Below are 17029 nucleotides of genomic sequence, written 5' to 3'. Positions count from 1 at the left end.
GGAGTCCCAGTGATATATTTGAGCTAGTTAATAGTTGAAATCTTAAAAGTTAAAGGTTTGGAAATATGAAGAGTGATAGAAACATAAGAAAAGAGGACTGAAGGATCCAGCTTTGGAAAGTGCCTGCAGTAGGGTCAGCCAGAGGAAGAATAGCTTGTGATATGTTAATTGTTTTCAGAACAGGTTCTTATTCTTGGTCTCTGGTGCAGTTTCTGGGCAACTAGGTAGCACAGTGGATTGAGTACCTGGTCTGGAGCCAGGAAGACTTATCTTTGTGAGTTCAATCTGGCCTCAGACACTTACTGTGTCTGTGGGACGCTGGGCAAGTTGCTTAACTTCTTTTGCCTCAGTTTCCTTATCTGTCAGATGAGCTGGAGAAGGAAATGGCAAACCATTCCAGCATCTTGGCCAAGAAAATCCCAAATAGCGTCATGAAGAGTTTGGACATGACTAAAACAATTGAACAACAGTATAGTTTCCAACACATCTTTTTATCATTTTGATACTTGTCTCTTAGCTTATGCTATAATTAATGAACTATGTTGGTTGGATTGCTTTATATGAAGTCCTGTGACTGTTCTACACTTTGATTTGGAATTATGAAACAAAAAATGACTAAATTATTGTAACCATTGACCCAACAATCTCATATATATGTATATATTTGTGTGTATGGATGTATATGTGTGTGTGTGTGTGTGTGTGTGTACACACACCCATATACATACACACATATGAATCAGGCAAATGAAAGACAAAATCAAAGGTGTAAAATCAAAATAATCATAGTAGCACTTTTTGTGGTTACTAGAAACAAAGTTGTGCCATTTGGGAAATGGTTGAAAAAAGCTATGGTATAAGAATATATATTACTGTATGGTTGAACTCCTTAGAAAGGGTGAAAAATCCTCAAGAAGAGATGAGGAAGCATGCCTCTTCCCTCATAGACGTATGGGGATGGTTGGAATATTGTGTGCACTGTCAGATAAGGTTTCTGTGTTTGTTTTACTTAATTTTTTTTCTTTGTCACGAAGAGGGGTTGAGTTCATTTTGGGAATGGGTGGGAAATGACTAATATTAAAGTCTAAGCCATCAAGAAATGTTCAGAGTATGTTTTACTTTGGAAGATATATTTTGACTATTGTGATGCCTTGGATTGTTGACTTAACTTTGGGAAATCATATCTGGAATAGCAGAAGACTAAATGAGAATACAGAGGAGGGCTATATAAGCCACCACGTGGCTAAGAGGGTCAACCATCATATGTCTCCCAATATCTGATATGTAGCTGGATAGGTGAGTCATTTGGGACAGGTGTGTTACTTAACATTGACAAGATTATATAAATGAGGTCATTAAATTTTATGGTGTTCAAAAATACATTGATGTTCACATTTTGTGACTAATGAAAAGAAGATAATTTGAGTCTGAGAATTCTGATATGCCAGTTATAAAATAATGTGACAACAGGCCTTTTTAAAATGTAGGAAATTGGGGCAGCTAGGTGGCTCAGTGGATAGAGCATAGGCCCTGAAGTCAGGAGGACCTGAGTTCAAATTCAGGCTCAGACCAAACAATGGACACTTACTAGTGCTGTGACCCTGGGCAAGTCACTTAACCCCAATTGCCTTTAAAAAGAAAAAATGGAAGAAATTTTGTTGGCTTGAATGATACTGGGAAGGAACCCAAGCTGACATTTGAACTTTTTACTTTGTACTAATAAGATTTGGAATCTTACCAGAAATATTTCATTGCCTTAATGGTTTTTGTTGTAATATGTTGTTCCTTTGTCTTTTTTTTTTATTTTAACAGATTTACCTTTGAGGTTAATTTCATAAAAAAAATCTTTGAAGAAGCTGCACCTCTCTCAGAACTCTTATCCCATTAAAAAACTGCTGCAACAATGATTACATCAGAGTTGCCAGTGTTACAGTGAGTATTGTAGTTTTCTTACTTTCTTTTTCTAATAGTATTTTTTCAAATTATATGTAAAGCAATTTTTAGCATTTATTTTTATAAAATTTTGAGTTCCAAATTTTTCTTCCTCCATCCCCTCCCTTCTTCTTAAAATGGCAAGCAGTTTGATATAGGTTATATATGTGCAATCATATAAAGCATTTCCATATTAGTCGTAATCATAAAAGAAGAAATATACCAGAAGGGAAAAACCAGGAAAAAAAAAATTAAGAAATTGAAAATAGCATGCTTTGATCAACCTTCAGAGTCAATCAGTTCTTTCTGTGGATGTAGATAACGTTTTCTATCATGAGTCCTTTGTAATTGTCTCGGATCATTGTATTGCTGAGAATTTGCTGAGAAGAACTAAGTCATAATTGATCATCACACAATATTGCTGTTGAAACTGTGTACAATGTTCTCCTGTTTCTGCTCATTTCACTTTGTATCAATTCATAAAAGTCTTTCCAGGTTTTTCTGAAATCTGCCTGCTCTTCATTTCTTACAGCACAATAGTATTCCATTACATTGATATGCCACAGTTTGTTCTGCCATTCCACAGTTGATTAGTATCCTCTCAATTTCTAATTTTTTGCCACCACAAAAAGAGCTGCTGTAAGTATTTTTTGTAATTGTAAGTCTTTTCCCTTTTTTATGCTGTCTTTGAGATATAGACCTAGTAGTACTATTGCTGGATCAAAGAGTATGCACAGTTTGGTTGCCCTTTAGGCATCGTTCTGTTTTCTTACCTTCAATGAAATAACTGTTAAAGGAAATCTTGTTAAATTAAAGATATTACCTACTTTTTGAGAGGATATTTTTATCGAATAAAGTTGACTGTGAAATAAACGATATAGTTCTAGGCTTCTTAGTAATGAAAAACTACCTCTAACACTTAAATCCTGCCTCTAAAACTTAAAAAAAAATTATTTTTATTTATTTCATTAAATATTTTCCAATTACATGTAAAAAATTATAACAATCTTTTAAAAATTTTTGAGTTCCAAATTCTCTCCTGTCACTCCTTGAGAAGGCAAACAGTTTGATTTCAGTTATACATGTAAGGTCATGCAAAACATTTTCATATTAGCCTTGTTGCAAAAGAAAGCACAAAGCAATAAAGATAAAAAAATTTAAAAAAAAATTTTTGCTTTAGTCCACATTCAAAGTTCATCACTTCTGTCTCTGGAGGTGGGTAGCATTTTTTATCATGGGTTCTTTGGAGTTGTCTTAGATCATTGATTTGATCAAAATAGCTAATCTTTCACAGTTGATCATCCTTAAGATATTGCTGTTACTGTGTAGAATGATCTCCTGGTTCTTCTCACTTCATATAAGTCTTCCCAGGTTCTTCTGAAATTATCTTGTTCATCATTTCTTATAATACAGTTGTATTCTATCACAATCATAACTTGTTCAGCCATTCACCAAATGATGCTGCCTCTGACATTTGATAAGTATGTGCCATAGATAAGTCACTTAATCTCTTTGAGAATCGGTTTTTTGGTCTGTTAAACAGGAATAGTACCTGTAGTACCTACCTTACAGATTTGTTTTAAGGCTCAAATAAAACAGTACATGTAAGGTGCTTTAGAAACCTTAATGTACCATGTAAATGTCTGCTATATTTATTATTAGAATTGTTAGCCTAACAGAACTTTGCATAATAATACATGTTAAATTTTCTCTCTGTATCTAAATTTTATATCTTGAATTTTCTCTTCCCTATTTCAGCTGAAAAATACAAATAACTGTTTCGAGTCCTGCAGTTGTTTTCTCTTTAAAACAAAATGCTTTCCTAAGGACAGATTTGATGAGGATGGATGCCTAAATGAAGCAGTTATTCATAGAGTTGTTGAACATATAGCCATTTTCCGTCATCTGCCCAAAGCTTAAGGGTAGCTTTTTATGTGATTGGACGAAATAGCAAACATAGTTAAAGAACATTTAATTTGTTAAACTTAGGTTACCTTAGATGTGATTAAATAATTATACAATTAAATTTAAAAAATTTAAATAATTAAATATAAATGTAAATATAAAAATAAATTTAAGTAATTAAATAAAAATAAAATAAAATCATGATTAAAATATTAAGGATTTATTAATATTTGAATCAGTTTCAGAAAAATGTTATTTTACAGTATACAAAATATTGAACTCATTAAATATTAAGAGCCTGCCTATGGGCAGGGTTTCTGCCCTCAAGAAGTTTATACTCTATTAGTAGTATGACACATTTTACATTTGGTATAGTATGTTGCAGAGACTGAATTACAAGTAGTAGAAGATTATCAGCATTATCACCTCATAAAGCAGAAGCAATGTAGGATAAAAACAATTTAAAGAATGAATGCTTGGCAAAAGACTCAACTAAACAAAGTTACACCAAGGCCATTTAGAAAATGAAAGTGGAATGAGAACAACAACTCAGAAGAAAAATTGAAAAGGTGTACAATGATTTTAATAATAAACTCTTTGCTATACCATCAAAGATAGTGGGGCCAGCAACTGAGACTTTTCCCACTTTGGGTTTAATAGCCAGTGGAGATCTGTTAATGAACAGTATCAAGGGTAGTGGTAATAATCTCTCAGTAGCAGCTGGTGAAGTGGTAGCCCAGGGGTAAACTTTGCCGCTTATTGTTTATGGTTACTAAGCACATTAATATGATGTGGTTCATTCAACATATTGAGTTTCTGATAAAACATGCATATATTTCCATTTTAAAAAGAATTAAGGTTGACCTGTACCCTAGATATGATTAGGCTCTACTACCTATAGAAAAGAGATTTCAAAATTCAGTTTGAAAAGAGATGACAAGATATTTTTACAGTAGACATGTACTATTTCTTGGGCATGTAAAAATTTGTGGAGGTTTGGGTACAGGAAAAAAAAGAGTTCAGAATGCGATATAATTACCTACATTTATTTTATGATTATTTAAACACATGCTTCACCCTGGTTTTGTGCAACCACTCACTACCTTTCTTCCTGCATTTGCACATTATGCTTCCTTTTGGTATTTGTTATGAAACGCCCCAGCATATGTAGGCTATAACTAATAACTTTTTAAAATGGAAATTTTAAACTGGATGCCTGTTTAAGATATTTTCATTGTAACTTCATTTCAAGGTAGGTAGATCGTTTGGTTGGTCCTTCTGCTTTTATTTTTGATTCCTTGCTGATTTTATAATTCTGTAATATCTTTTCATGTCAATGCCCTCCTTAAATCTTTACAATAATTAATTTTTTATTTATCTGTACTAATATGTTTGACCATTGACCTAACATAATCTCTTTTTTTTTTTTTACATTTTTTTTTCTTTTTTAGGCAGTTGGGGTTAAGTGACTTGCCCAGGGTCACACAGCTAGTAAGTGTCAAGTGTTTGGTCTGAGCCAGATTTGAACTCAGGTCCTCCTGACTTCAGGGCCAGTTCTCTATCCACTGCGCCACCTAGCTGCCCCTTAACATAATCCTTGCACAAAATATGAACCTAATAAATTTTTGTTGAATTTAGTCAGTTCTGCAGCAGACATTACAGGAAGCACATCTGAAATATAAAACAGACTTCATTCTTCATATGCTTACAGTACAGTTGAGAGAAAACACACACACACACACACACACACACACACACATACATACATACATACATACATACATTATATATCAAAGTCCAAGTTGGTTTGTAATGTGGTGCCAAATGAAGTGTTAAAGTCAGTAAGTGCTATCAAACCACTGTGAGCTGGAAGAGTCTGAGCAGGCCTCAGGGATTGTTATGTTTATATGGCAAGATTTAAAGTAGAAGAAAAAAGATATTCACAGTATAAGAGCAAAGATGGGGAATCATTTTGTGTTAATGGGAAGGCAAGGAGATTGTCCTTCAAACAGTATAGGTCTTTTAGCAGGGTAGAGTTTAGAGGTAGGGAATACTTATAGATAATCAAAACTGAGGTTTTTTCTCTCATTCCTCCTAAATTGGCATTCCAACTATCACTTATCTTCAGTCTCTTCCTGTCTACCAGCTCCTTCGCTACTGCCTATAAATATTACAATGTCTCTCCCATCCTCAAAAATTTTCTCATTTTCTTCTTCCTTCACCAAGAGCTCTCATCCTATATCTCTTCTGCCCCTTGTGGCTAACTTCCTTGAAGACTGTTTAGTATAGGTTCCTCTACTTTCTATCTACCCTCCCCCCCAACCCAGTTTCTGACCTCATCATTCCACTGAAACTCTCTCAACTAAATTATCAGTAATCTTGTAATTGCCGAATCCAGTGCCTTTTCTCAGTCCTCATTCTTCTTGACCTCTCTGCAGCATTTGAAGCTCAGTAAGAAGCTAAGTGTTAATTATTCTCTTCTTGATACTCTTTTCTTTTTAGATTTTTGGGCTACTATCTTAGAGTTCTCCTGCTACCCTTCAGACCACTCCTTCTTAGCCTCATCTGTTGGATCCTTAACAGGTCAGATCTTCTGTCATGCCCCAAGGGCTCTGTCCTGGTCACTCTTCACAGTTCTGCTTGGTGATCTTATCAGCTCCCATGGATTTAATAAACATCTTTATTATCTTGCCCCAGCATTTCTACCAACCTCCAGGCTCTCATCTCCAGCTGCCTTTTAGACATCTCAAACTGAAAATCCCATAGACATTTTAAACTCAAAGTGTTCAGAACTTTCCCCCTAAACCCTTCTTCATTCCATACTTCATTACTGTGGAGGGTAACACCATTCTCTTTTTCCCCTCGGCTTCCAACCTAGGAGTCATCTTGTGTTCCTCACTCTCTCTCACCCCCTATATCCCAGCTGTTGCCAAGGCCTGTCAATTTCACCTTTGCTACATCCCTCCAATACTCCCCCTTCTCTACTCTGACACTGCCACCATTCTAGTGCATGCCCTCATCCCCTCATACCTGGACTATTGCAATAACCTGGTAGGTCTGTCTGCCTTCTTCCCACTCCAATTCATCATTCATCCACTAAAGTGATTTTCTTGAAGTGTAAGTCCAACCACATCATCCCTGTTCACTATGCACTCTGCTCCACCATATACACACTTAATTCTCTGTTTGGTATTCAAAGCCCTTCATAACTTATGTCCTTCCAGTCTGTCTGCCTTTACAATCTTCTAATACCTTACTCCCTGCCACTTATTCTTCATTCCACTGACACTGACTTCCTATCTGTTCCATGAAGAAGACACTGTGTCCCTTAGTTCCTGGCATGTTCTCTGGATGTCCCCTAGCCTGGAATGCTATCCTTCTGGCTTCCTTGGATTCTTTCAAGTCCCTGATAAAACTCTATTTTGTACAAGAAGCCTCTCCCAACCCCTCTGAATTCTAATTCTTTAATTATTTCAAATGTATCCTGTACACTGATTGTTTGTACATATTTTTTCTTTGTTGTCTCCCCCATTATATTGTGAGTCCCTTGAGGGCAGAGACTATCTTTTGCTTCTTTTTTTGTGTCCTCAGCACTTAGCACAGTGCCTGGGGATAGTAAGTGTTTAATATATGTTTAATATGAATAGGCAATTAATCAACAAAAATTTATTCAGTGCCTGTTATGTGCCAGGCACTGTACTAAGTACTGGGGGTATAAAAAAAAAGCAAAAATCCCTGCCCTACAGGACTCACAATACAATATGAAGGGTAGGGAACGGCATACAAATAACTATGTATGTACAAAAAATATGCAGTGTTAATGGAAGGTTATCTCAAAGGCAATGAACTGAGAAAGATCTCTTCTAGAGTGTGGAATTTGAACTTAGTGTTGAGGGAGGCTAGAGAAGCCATGGGGAAAGAACATTCCTGCCATGGGGTACAGTGAGTGAAAGTGATTGGGAGTTGAAGATGGAGCATTATGTGCAGGACAGCAAAAAGCTCAGAATATAGATTTATCTGGGACATGGAAGGGAGTAAAGTGTAAGAAGAATGAAATAGGTAGGAAGGGTCCAATTTGTGAGGAATTTGCCATGCCAAATTAAGCATTTTATACTTGATCCCTGGGGCAAATTAGGGATCCTCTGGAATTTATGGAGTTAGGACTTGACATGATCAGAGCTGTACTTCAGGAAAATCACTTTGACACATCTGCCTAATAGATGGATTTAGAAATGGGAAGAGACTTGAAATAGAAGATTAACCCATTGGCTATTGCAGTAATCTAGGTGTAAAGTTATTAGGGCCTGCACCAGAAAAAAAAAAACAAAAAACAAAAAAAACCCAACACTGTTCATAATGACACTTTATGTGGCAGAAAAAAAAAAAACTGGAAAAATACACATTGATTGGAGAATGGCTAAACAAATTGGAATGCATAGTGTAATAAAATATTATTGCTCTACATATTAGTATGAATTTGGGGAAGCATGGGAAGACTTGAGCTGATTCAGAGTGAAGAAAGTTATACACAATTACTACAACAAAATAAATGGAAGGAATGCAAAAGAGAAGCAACTTCATTCAGTTATATCAACCATGCTTGTCCCTGGAACAGAATTAAGAAAATGTTATCTCCACATCTTTTATCTTTATAAAGATTAGGAGACTATGATTGTAGAACATTCTATAAAATGTCTGGCTTAATCACTTAGGTCAAAGGATTCAATCAAGAGGATCAAAAAAATTGAGTTGGAAGGGACCTCAGATGCTGTATAGTTAAGTTTCTCATTTTATAGATGAGAAAACTGAGGTCAGATATCAAATGATTTACCTAAGATCACACTGCTATTAAGTAACTGAGGAGGGATTTACAGCCAGGTTCCCTGGCTCCTAAAATGTTTCCCCCCCCCCCCCCCATTTTTATATTCTTTGATACAACAAGGTTCATCTTACTGGGTTAAGGACAAATATGTTTGGAAATGAAGGCAGTATATAAAAAAAGAAAAACAATTTTTAAGATTTACACGTAGGAATTTCTTATTTTGGTAGTAAATGGATAGCTATTGAACTGCTCTGGTGTCCAGGGAAGAGGAGGTGTGTTAAAATAAGTATTTTAATAAGATTAACTTATCAGTTGTATTGCAGGATAGGTTTTGAGGGAATAAGCTGTTAACAGTGAGATCAGAGAGAAGTTTATTGCTGAGATCTGAGGAAACCTGTAGTCGGCTTGGGATAGAGAATTGGAAAGGAAGAAGTTAGACAAGTTCTGAGAAGAAAGGATGGACAGATGAAAATTTGAGGGCATAGTAGAGGGACATACTTTCATTCTTTTATTCATCAGCCACATATCAGGTGCTTTTGATAGGCAAAGCAGTATTTCAGGTGCAAAGTGAGGGTGAAGTAAAGAGATAAAAATAATTAAAAGTGTCCATGCCCTTGTGAAACATTCAGCCTAATGTGGGTGATAGATCTAGAGAGGGTAATTTTAAGAAGAACATAAAGATGGAACAAAAAGTTGAAAAGCTGACAGTTGGTGTGAGCACTCTAATAGCAAATGGGATCTGGGTTAAATTCCCAATTCTGCCACTTTGATGAATGCCATTTTCAGCAAGGTATTTCATTTCTCTATGTCTTACTTTCCTTATTTGTGAAATGAAATTTTAGTACATTAATTTTCTAGTTTTCTGCATCATAAATTTTAAGAGAATAGACTGGTAGCAGCAAGACTAGTTAGATTATTATCATATTCCAATGAATCTTGTACATATGATGGGACTTCAGGTAGTATGTAAAAGAAACTGCAAATTTGCAGACACTGCCATATACTCATTTGTATAAGATTAGTGTTATAGACGTGGAGCTGGAGGAAACCTCAGAAGTCATGTAGTTCAACACCTTCATTTTACAGATGAAGAAACTGAGGTCTAGAGCAGTTAAATTGCTTGCCCAAGGTCACACAGGTAGTAAGTGGCACAGTCAGGAATTGAATTTAGATCTCATTATTCAAAGTTCAGTGCCCTTTTCATTGTACCCTGAAGTCTTCAGATTCTTTTAGATAGCCTGCAGTGGCCTTACTGTTTGTGATTTGTGTGTAGCAATTTAGAGGGCTAGATATGGAGTCAGAAGATATGGATTCAGATCTCAATTCTTCTGCTAAACACTGCTTGTGTGAACTTAAACAAGGTCATTTAGCCTCTATGTTCTTCAACTATAAACTAACTGGGTAGAAATAAATTCTCTGTCAGTCAACAAACATTATTAAGTTAGGCATTGTGCTAAGCACTGGATATACAAATACAAGCAAAACAAATGGTAGTCCTTGCCCTCAAGGAGCTTATATTCTAATGCAAGGGGATAACTCATAAAAGGACATTGAAAAGAGATAGGGAGGAGGCATCCACTCAGGGCAGAGATGGATGGCCTGGGAACTCTGGTTTTAAATGAGTGTTCTGAGGAAAACCATGGAATCAGAGGGAGGGAATGCACGCAAGAATGTTTCAGAGGTCTGGATTCTAGGGTGGAATCTAAATCTAAGATTTAATTCTACATAAATAAGATGTATTTATAATTGTTAATCTCTGGTCCTACTTCCTCACTATCATATCCTTATCTGTAACCTCTTGCAGGATCCTGTTTTCACCCCTAAGGTTAAACTACTTTTTTAAAGGCCATAAATGACATAACAGCAACTGAAAAGGGGTAGAGGATGTTGGAAAGATCTTATGTAGAAAGTGGCACTGGAACTAAGTCTTTCAGGAACATGAGTAGAGGTTCTAAAAAACAGGAGTGAGGAACATGAACATTTCAGGAATCGGGGACACCCTGTGCATAGGCACAGAGATGGGAGATCAGGGAATAGCAGGAAGGCTAGTTTGTCTAGAGTCCAGAGTGTGTGAAGGGGAGTGGTATAAAAATCATCTAGAAAGAGAAGTTGGACACAGATTGTGAAGCTCTGTTCATAGCGTGTATGGAGTTGGAAGGGGGGAGTAAGTGTAAGGAAACCAGACTGGTAAGAAGGGGCATGGGCATGTATGTCCAGGTGGTCAGGAACTTTGGTGATGAAGGGGTTGATTCCCTTGGGCAAATGAGGGTATGCTTTGTGTCTGTGCCCTTACTGTTTATTGAGCGGTTGATTTTGCGGTCCTCTTCAGCAAGGACAACTTTGCCGCAGAATCTAGTTCAGGTATTGGTTTGACTATCATCTCTAAATAGAAGGAGCGAGGGGGTTGCTTCTCTGAGTTTCGGAGTCAGAGCCCTGATTGGTTAGTTTGGAAAAGTTATTTATTTACTTTTCTTTTCTAATCTGCAAGGACAACTCTGCCCTAGTCCCCAGCTTTAATCCAGCATTGTTATCCCTTGGGTGGGAAGAAAGAGATGCCTCTTGGATTTATTTCACACTACTTCTTTTCATGGTTTCTGTGTCCCTGCTAAACTGATCTCTGAGCTGTTTCCCACCTGGCTTCCATCTCCTATTTCTGTATGTTCTAACATGTTGCCCCTGATGACTATCATACTTTCCCTTCTCATCTCTGCTTCTGAAAATTCTTAGTTCAGATACCACCTCTTCCATCGAGTCTTTGCTGATCCTTCCTAATTTTAAGTGCTATACTTGTCCTAAAATTATCTTATATTTGCTTATTATTAAATGTTGCATCTTTCAGTAGAATGTAAGATACCTGAAGACAGAAACTTTTGTTTTTAACATTTTATCCCCATTGTCTAGCATAATCTTTGCATATAGTTGTTTTTCATTTAATTTTGCATCTGTTACCCAGGTTTTAATGACAAGTTCATGTTTACCATATCCATTTTCTGTATGATTTTATAGACTTTAATGTTCTCTTCCTGATTTCTTCATTTTTTTACAGTAAAATATTCCAGTGTTTCTTCTTGTTTGTTTCGTGTTTTTTTCTTTTTTAGTTTTTCTTCACATGATACACTTCCTATCCCTTGGGTCCTTTTAGTTCACCCTCTTGACTTCTTCCTGTTTTATTTTACATTTTTTAGGTATATGGATTAGAGCTACAAACACCTTTACCTAATTTTTGCCCAAGTAATGTTTTTGTTTTGCTTCCAGGGTGGTCTGAGAAATGAGTTCAATTTATATCACCACTGAACCACTATAAGAGTAGTTCAGAGGGAAAAAGAAGTATAAAATTCAGTGTTCATTTGTTATCTACTTTGCTGGCTAGAAATAATTTGAATTAATATTTTATTTTCTAGGGATTCAACTAATGAAACTACTGCTCATTCAGATGCTGGCAGTGAACTTGAAGAAACAGAGGTCAAAGGGAAAAGAAAAAGGGGCCGTCCTGGCCGGCCTCCAGTATGTATTTTATTTCTTTCTCTTGTCCTTGAAATAATTATTTAATAAAGGCTTAGCGTGAGCCAAACATCAATTCTCTTCATCTTAGTATCATATCACAGATTGTTTCAGGGTTGCATTGCCAAGAAAACTTAAGAGATGATTCACCAAAAGTAATGCTGGTGAGGAGTGAATGAAGTATATGTTGCTTGTCCCAAATACTTCGGTAATAGTATAGGAGAATGTGGGGACTAATGTTTACTAGTATGTAACCAGATTTGGTGAGTTAAATAACGTCCAAGACTCTTCATTCCTAAGGTTGATCAGATTTCTAGTTAATTTAATTTGGATTGGTATCATTTTTGTTGTTGTTTTTCATGGTGTTAGATTCCATTGGCAACATCTCCTCAATGTCTGGAACAGTTCTGGTTAACCCTCAGTTTTAGAGTTGATATGCCATGGATCATAAATTTATTAGTCAGAAGATTTAAGGAATTAGTTTTTTGGAAATAAATACATGACAAGATATTATAAGTTAGCCTACAAGTGGATGTGCCTGATAAAACCTAGACTCAATATTGTGACGTCCCACTGTGATATGCTTACATCCTTCAAGATCTTACACTGAAAAATATATTCTTGTGGAATATCTAGCCTTTGTGATCTTTAACCCTATTTAATCTCTCAATAAAGATGAATGTCCTTGCCTACTGATCTGTTGTTTTAGAAACATATACTCTCTTGAGAAGAAGCATCATATAATGAATAGACAGCCAACCTCAAAATCAGGAAAACCTGGATGTAGGTTCTGCCTCTTACACATATTAGATATGTGAACCTAGGCACTTCACTTAACCTCACCTCTTAATCCTGAAAGTTATTCTCTAAGACTGCCAATTACAGAGAACATGCCTTTCTGTTCTATTCTAATAGAAGGAGTTTCTTCATCAGGAGTTTTTTATAACATATTGTTCCCATACTCATCCAGGGCCAGCTTCAAACAAATGAACCTCCTTGGATATGGAACTTAAGAACAGGAACAAAAAGAACCACAGTAACGTTTTGTGAGACCCCTCTCTACTGGTAGAATCTGCAGACAAGCTTAAATTCTTTCTCTCAGTCTCCCTTCTCCTCTATTTTATCTCCCCATCTGTCCCTCTCTCCCTTACTCCTTTTCCTCACCCTTAGACTCCCTCTCCTCCTCCCTCTTTATAATCCACACTATCCCTCTTGCCCCTCTCTTTATTGCTTGCTCTGCTTGTTGTATATAGTGCCTGAGGCTCCAGATGCTTTCTTACACTCCTCTATCTCTTCCTTTTTTCTGTCTGCATTGACAGAACTGCTAGCAGTGACAACATAGGCAAAATGGTCAAGGAGTTTCCATGACCTAATGCTCTTATTTTGTATGTGTTCATTTAAATGAAAACTGGGTTAGGAAAAAGCTTCATTAATTTTATTATTTTCAACACTTAACTTTAACAGAGGTACCTGTAAGTCAGTGCCCTTCACACTGAGGCAGTATGGGTGTGATAGAGGGAAGCGGCAGACACAGTTCTACGCTCCTTTCAACCATTTATTTAGCTGGTTGACCATGAATACATTGTAAATTCTCTTAGTCTTTTTTGGCTCACCTTTTAACAATGGGAAAATTCGTACTTTAGCTGCTTGAAACCAGTGTTTTGGGGTAGATGTTTTCTTGAATTTATTTAAGGTATAACCTCTTATGACACTTGGCTTTTTAAATATGTTCTTCCTATCTGACTTTCCCTTTTTTGACTAATCTTTCTTTTTATTTTCCTTTCTCACCTATTTTTTCTTGTTCTCAGTCCTCCATTTTCCCCTTTCTAAAACGCTTTCTTTCCTTTTTTCCTTTCTTTCCTTTTCTTTCTGTCCTTCCTCCTCTCCCTGAATCTACATTGTATTTGTTTTTCTTTTGTTTTTCTCTGTGCCCTATATCCCTATTCTTTACTTTCTGTTCTCTAATCGGGGTTATATTTTTCATGGGTGTTAGATATACCTTGCTAATTTATCCTGCTTAAATAGAAAAGTATGGAAGATTGAGCTTAGATCTCAATTCATAGAATCTTAGAGTTGGAAAGAACCTCAGAAGGCCACCCTGTTTCTCAAAATAAAGTCTGAGGATCTTAGACCCATTTGTTATTATTTCTATCCTCACTGGCCAAAATGTAACAAATCAACAGCCTGTCAATGTTTCTTTAATATAAATGATGTAGGATACTGGAAAATTACTCCCTGTAGCCTATTTTTCTATTTTCCTTCTTACTGCCAGGCTCAACTTAGGACATCAGTCAGTGTCATTTCTCACTGTAGTGCATTTAGGTAGATTTTGGTGTCCATCTCTTTTCCAGCCTGTCCTCTCCCTGAATCCAAAGACTAAAAATACTGTATCATAGGATTGTTTCCCTCCATTTCGTGGGACCTTGTTCCTTATGGAATAAATTTATTCAAAAAGGAATTATTCTACACATATTGCCTAGTAGTGATTAGAATAGTTCCCTCTAGATGTTCATTTTTTTTTCTCCTTTTATTTAAAAAAAAATCTTAGTGGTCACCAATTTACGACCTTCTTTGCCTATAATTCATATGGAGAGGAAATGATTTCATTATCAGGGGAATTCCCGTTAAAGGAAACTCTCTCTACCAATGCAGGTTGACTTCTTCTTTGCAACAGATAGTCTTAGAGAGTTACCTGGAGCAGTGGTGTGAAACTCCTATAAACCTCATTGATTGGAACCAGATTAAAATATAATTGGGAAATATTTAACAAAACAAATAAAAATATAATACAACATAGCTTATGTTAATTTTTGGTTTTCTAAATCAAAATGCCACTGTAGGGATCCATTTCTATTTGGATTTTATGCCACTTGCCCAAAGCACTGAGACAATAAAAGACTTGCCCATCACACAGCAAAAATATGTCAAGGGTAGGATTTGAGCCCTGGTCTTCTGGTTTTGTAGGAAATCTATCATTTCCATGTTTCTTCCCTTTGTTGCTGCTTCATATGGAGCAAACAGACTTAAAAAGATGGCAAACTTTTTAAAATTTCTCTTAAGCTCAGTTGTTTCTGTCACTACCTTGACCTAGGTTCCTTCTGCTTTTTATTCTAAAAAAAAAATTAAACTGTCATCCAGTGGTAGGGAGAACCTTGTTCTCCTATAGGACTGTGTACTTCTCTCCACTTACGGTATTTTCCCACTAGACGTGCCAACCATATATAGTTTAACATGGGGGGATTTTTCAGTGTGGCTATATGTATTTGGGGAATTTTTTAAAAAGTACATGAAACAGTAAGATGAATAAATGAAGTTTAAAACAATGCACTGTGCTACATTCTTCCATTCGTTATTGCTGCTGAAATGCTATAATTGCTCTTTTTCTTTTTGAGATTCTTTAGTAATTATTGATATTGAATAGCCATGACAGTTGGGGGAAGGAGTAGGAATGGGATGATTAGGGTTTTTCTCAAGTAGTATGTAGCAAATGTGATATAAAGCAGAAGCTTAAGAAGTTCTAACCCATAACCAATTATTTTATGCTTCCTTAATCTCTATTTTGCCATTTGTCCACTTGGCTTAAATAAACAGCCATTCTGCCTGTTTCAAGATGGATATTCCCGAGTTTGGATTGGCTTAACATTTTGTATTGGGAACATGCCATTATTCTTCACCAATGCTAAAAATAGTCCCTTGTTTTTCTTATGTCTTCCTTCTGCTTTGTTGTTTTTGTTTAGTTGTTTTCAGTCATGTCCTCCTCTTCGTGACCTCTTTTTGGCGGTTTCTTGGCAAAGATACTGAAACGGTTTGACAGCTCATGTTGCAGTTGAGGAAATGAAGCAAACAGGGTTAAGTGACTCAACCCAGGGTCACACAGCTATTAAGTGTCTGAGGCTGGATTTGAACTTGGGAAGATGAGTCTTCCTAATTCCACGCCCAATGCTCTTACCCACTGTTACACCTAGTTGCCCTTCTGCCTTAATAGCTGCATTTTTATGGTACTTATACATATCAGAGAGGGGTTGCTTGCTTTTTTACTAAAATCTTAACATTTATATTTCAAGAAGTGTTTTTCTAGTGTATCTGAGTTTTTAAAAGTTTATTAAATCTTTTAGTGAATCAATTCATAAGTATTTATTTATCACTTGGTACTGTATTATCATGAAATTTGGAATACAAAATAAGATTATAATAAAATTTGAGGATGAAGAAAAATTTAAGCCTTGATTTTAGCCCTTGAAGGGGAATGATGGGCTGTGGATAGAGGGTGAATAAGGAGGAGGTGGATATTTCAATATCACAGAGCTAGAATAAACATGGTTCTTGGGAGAGAGCCATAAGGAATAGTCTGGCATTGGTTGAAAGCTGCTAATTAGTAGTAGGGGTGGGAGAAATAAAGGACTTCATTCATTTGTCACTAGTCCAATCTGAGGGCTTTATAAGTTGCATACTCTCTAGACATTCTCCTTAAGAAAACAGTGTTCCTTTATCTACATTTTTTCTGTGGTGAGTCATCATTAATCGGTAGTCTCCAAACTTTATTGATCCTGTACCCCATAAGTTAATGTTTTTGAACATACATTCCCAAAATATGTGTCTCTCTATTTATAAATTAAGCACATTCCATATTGTAGTAATATTACATACATTTTGAAAATAGACACAAAGTATGAAAGAGAGATGAAAATTTTTTTTCAGTTATTTATTAACAATACAAGAAATGTTTTGTGCTCTAGGGAGCAAAGAAAGACTCTGTGACCCTGGATAAGTCCCTTCAACTCTGTATGCCTTATTATCTTCATCCATCAAATGAGGGAATTGTACTAAATGGCTTTTAATTTTCCCTGTAGCTCCAAATATATTATCCTG

General features: G+C 36.0%; 1 protein-coding gene across 1 annotated transcript in view; it reads left to right on the top strand.

Annotated features, from left to right (window-relative positions):
- The window catches only part of STAG1 (stromal antigen 1), a 355079-nt gene that overhangs the window by 117699 nt on the left and 220351 nt on the right, over nucleotides 1-17029 (top strand). Inside the window, exons 2-3 of the mRNA XM_027845191.1 lie at nucleotides 1813-1932; nucleotides 12061-12163. Of these exons, the coding sequence (XP_027700992.1) occupies nucleotides 1904-1932; nucleotides 12061-12163 (132 nt within the window). The 5' untranslated portion in view covers nucleotides 1813-1903. The remainder of the gene's footprint in view (nucleotides 1-1812; nucleotides 1933-12060; nucleotides 12164-17029) is intronic.

The sequence above is a fragment of the Vombatus ursinus genome, unplaced genomic scaffold (assembly GCF_900497805.2).
Source record: "Vombatus ursinus unplaced genomic scaffold, bare-nosed wombat genome assembly UNPS02014959.1, whole genome shotgun sequence".
NCBI lineage: Eukaryota > Metazoa > Chordata > Mammalia > Diprotodontia > Vombatidae > Vombatus > Vombatus ursinus.
Note: the sequence above shows the minus strand (reverse complement) of the source record. Positions and strands in the feature narration are given on the sequence as shown.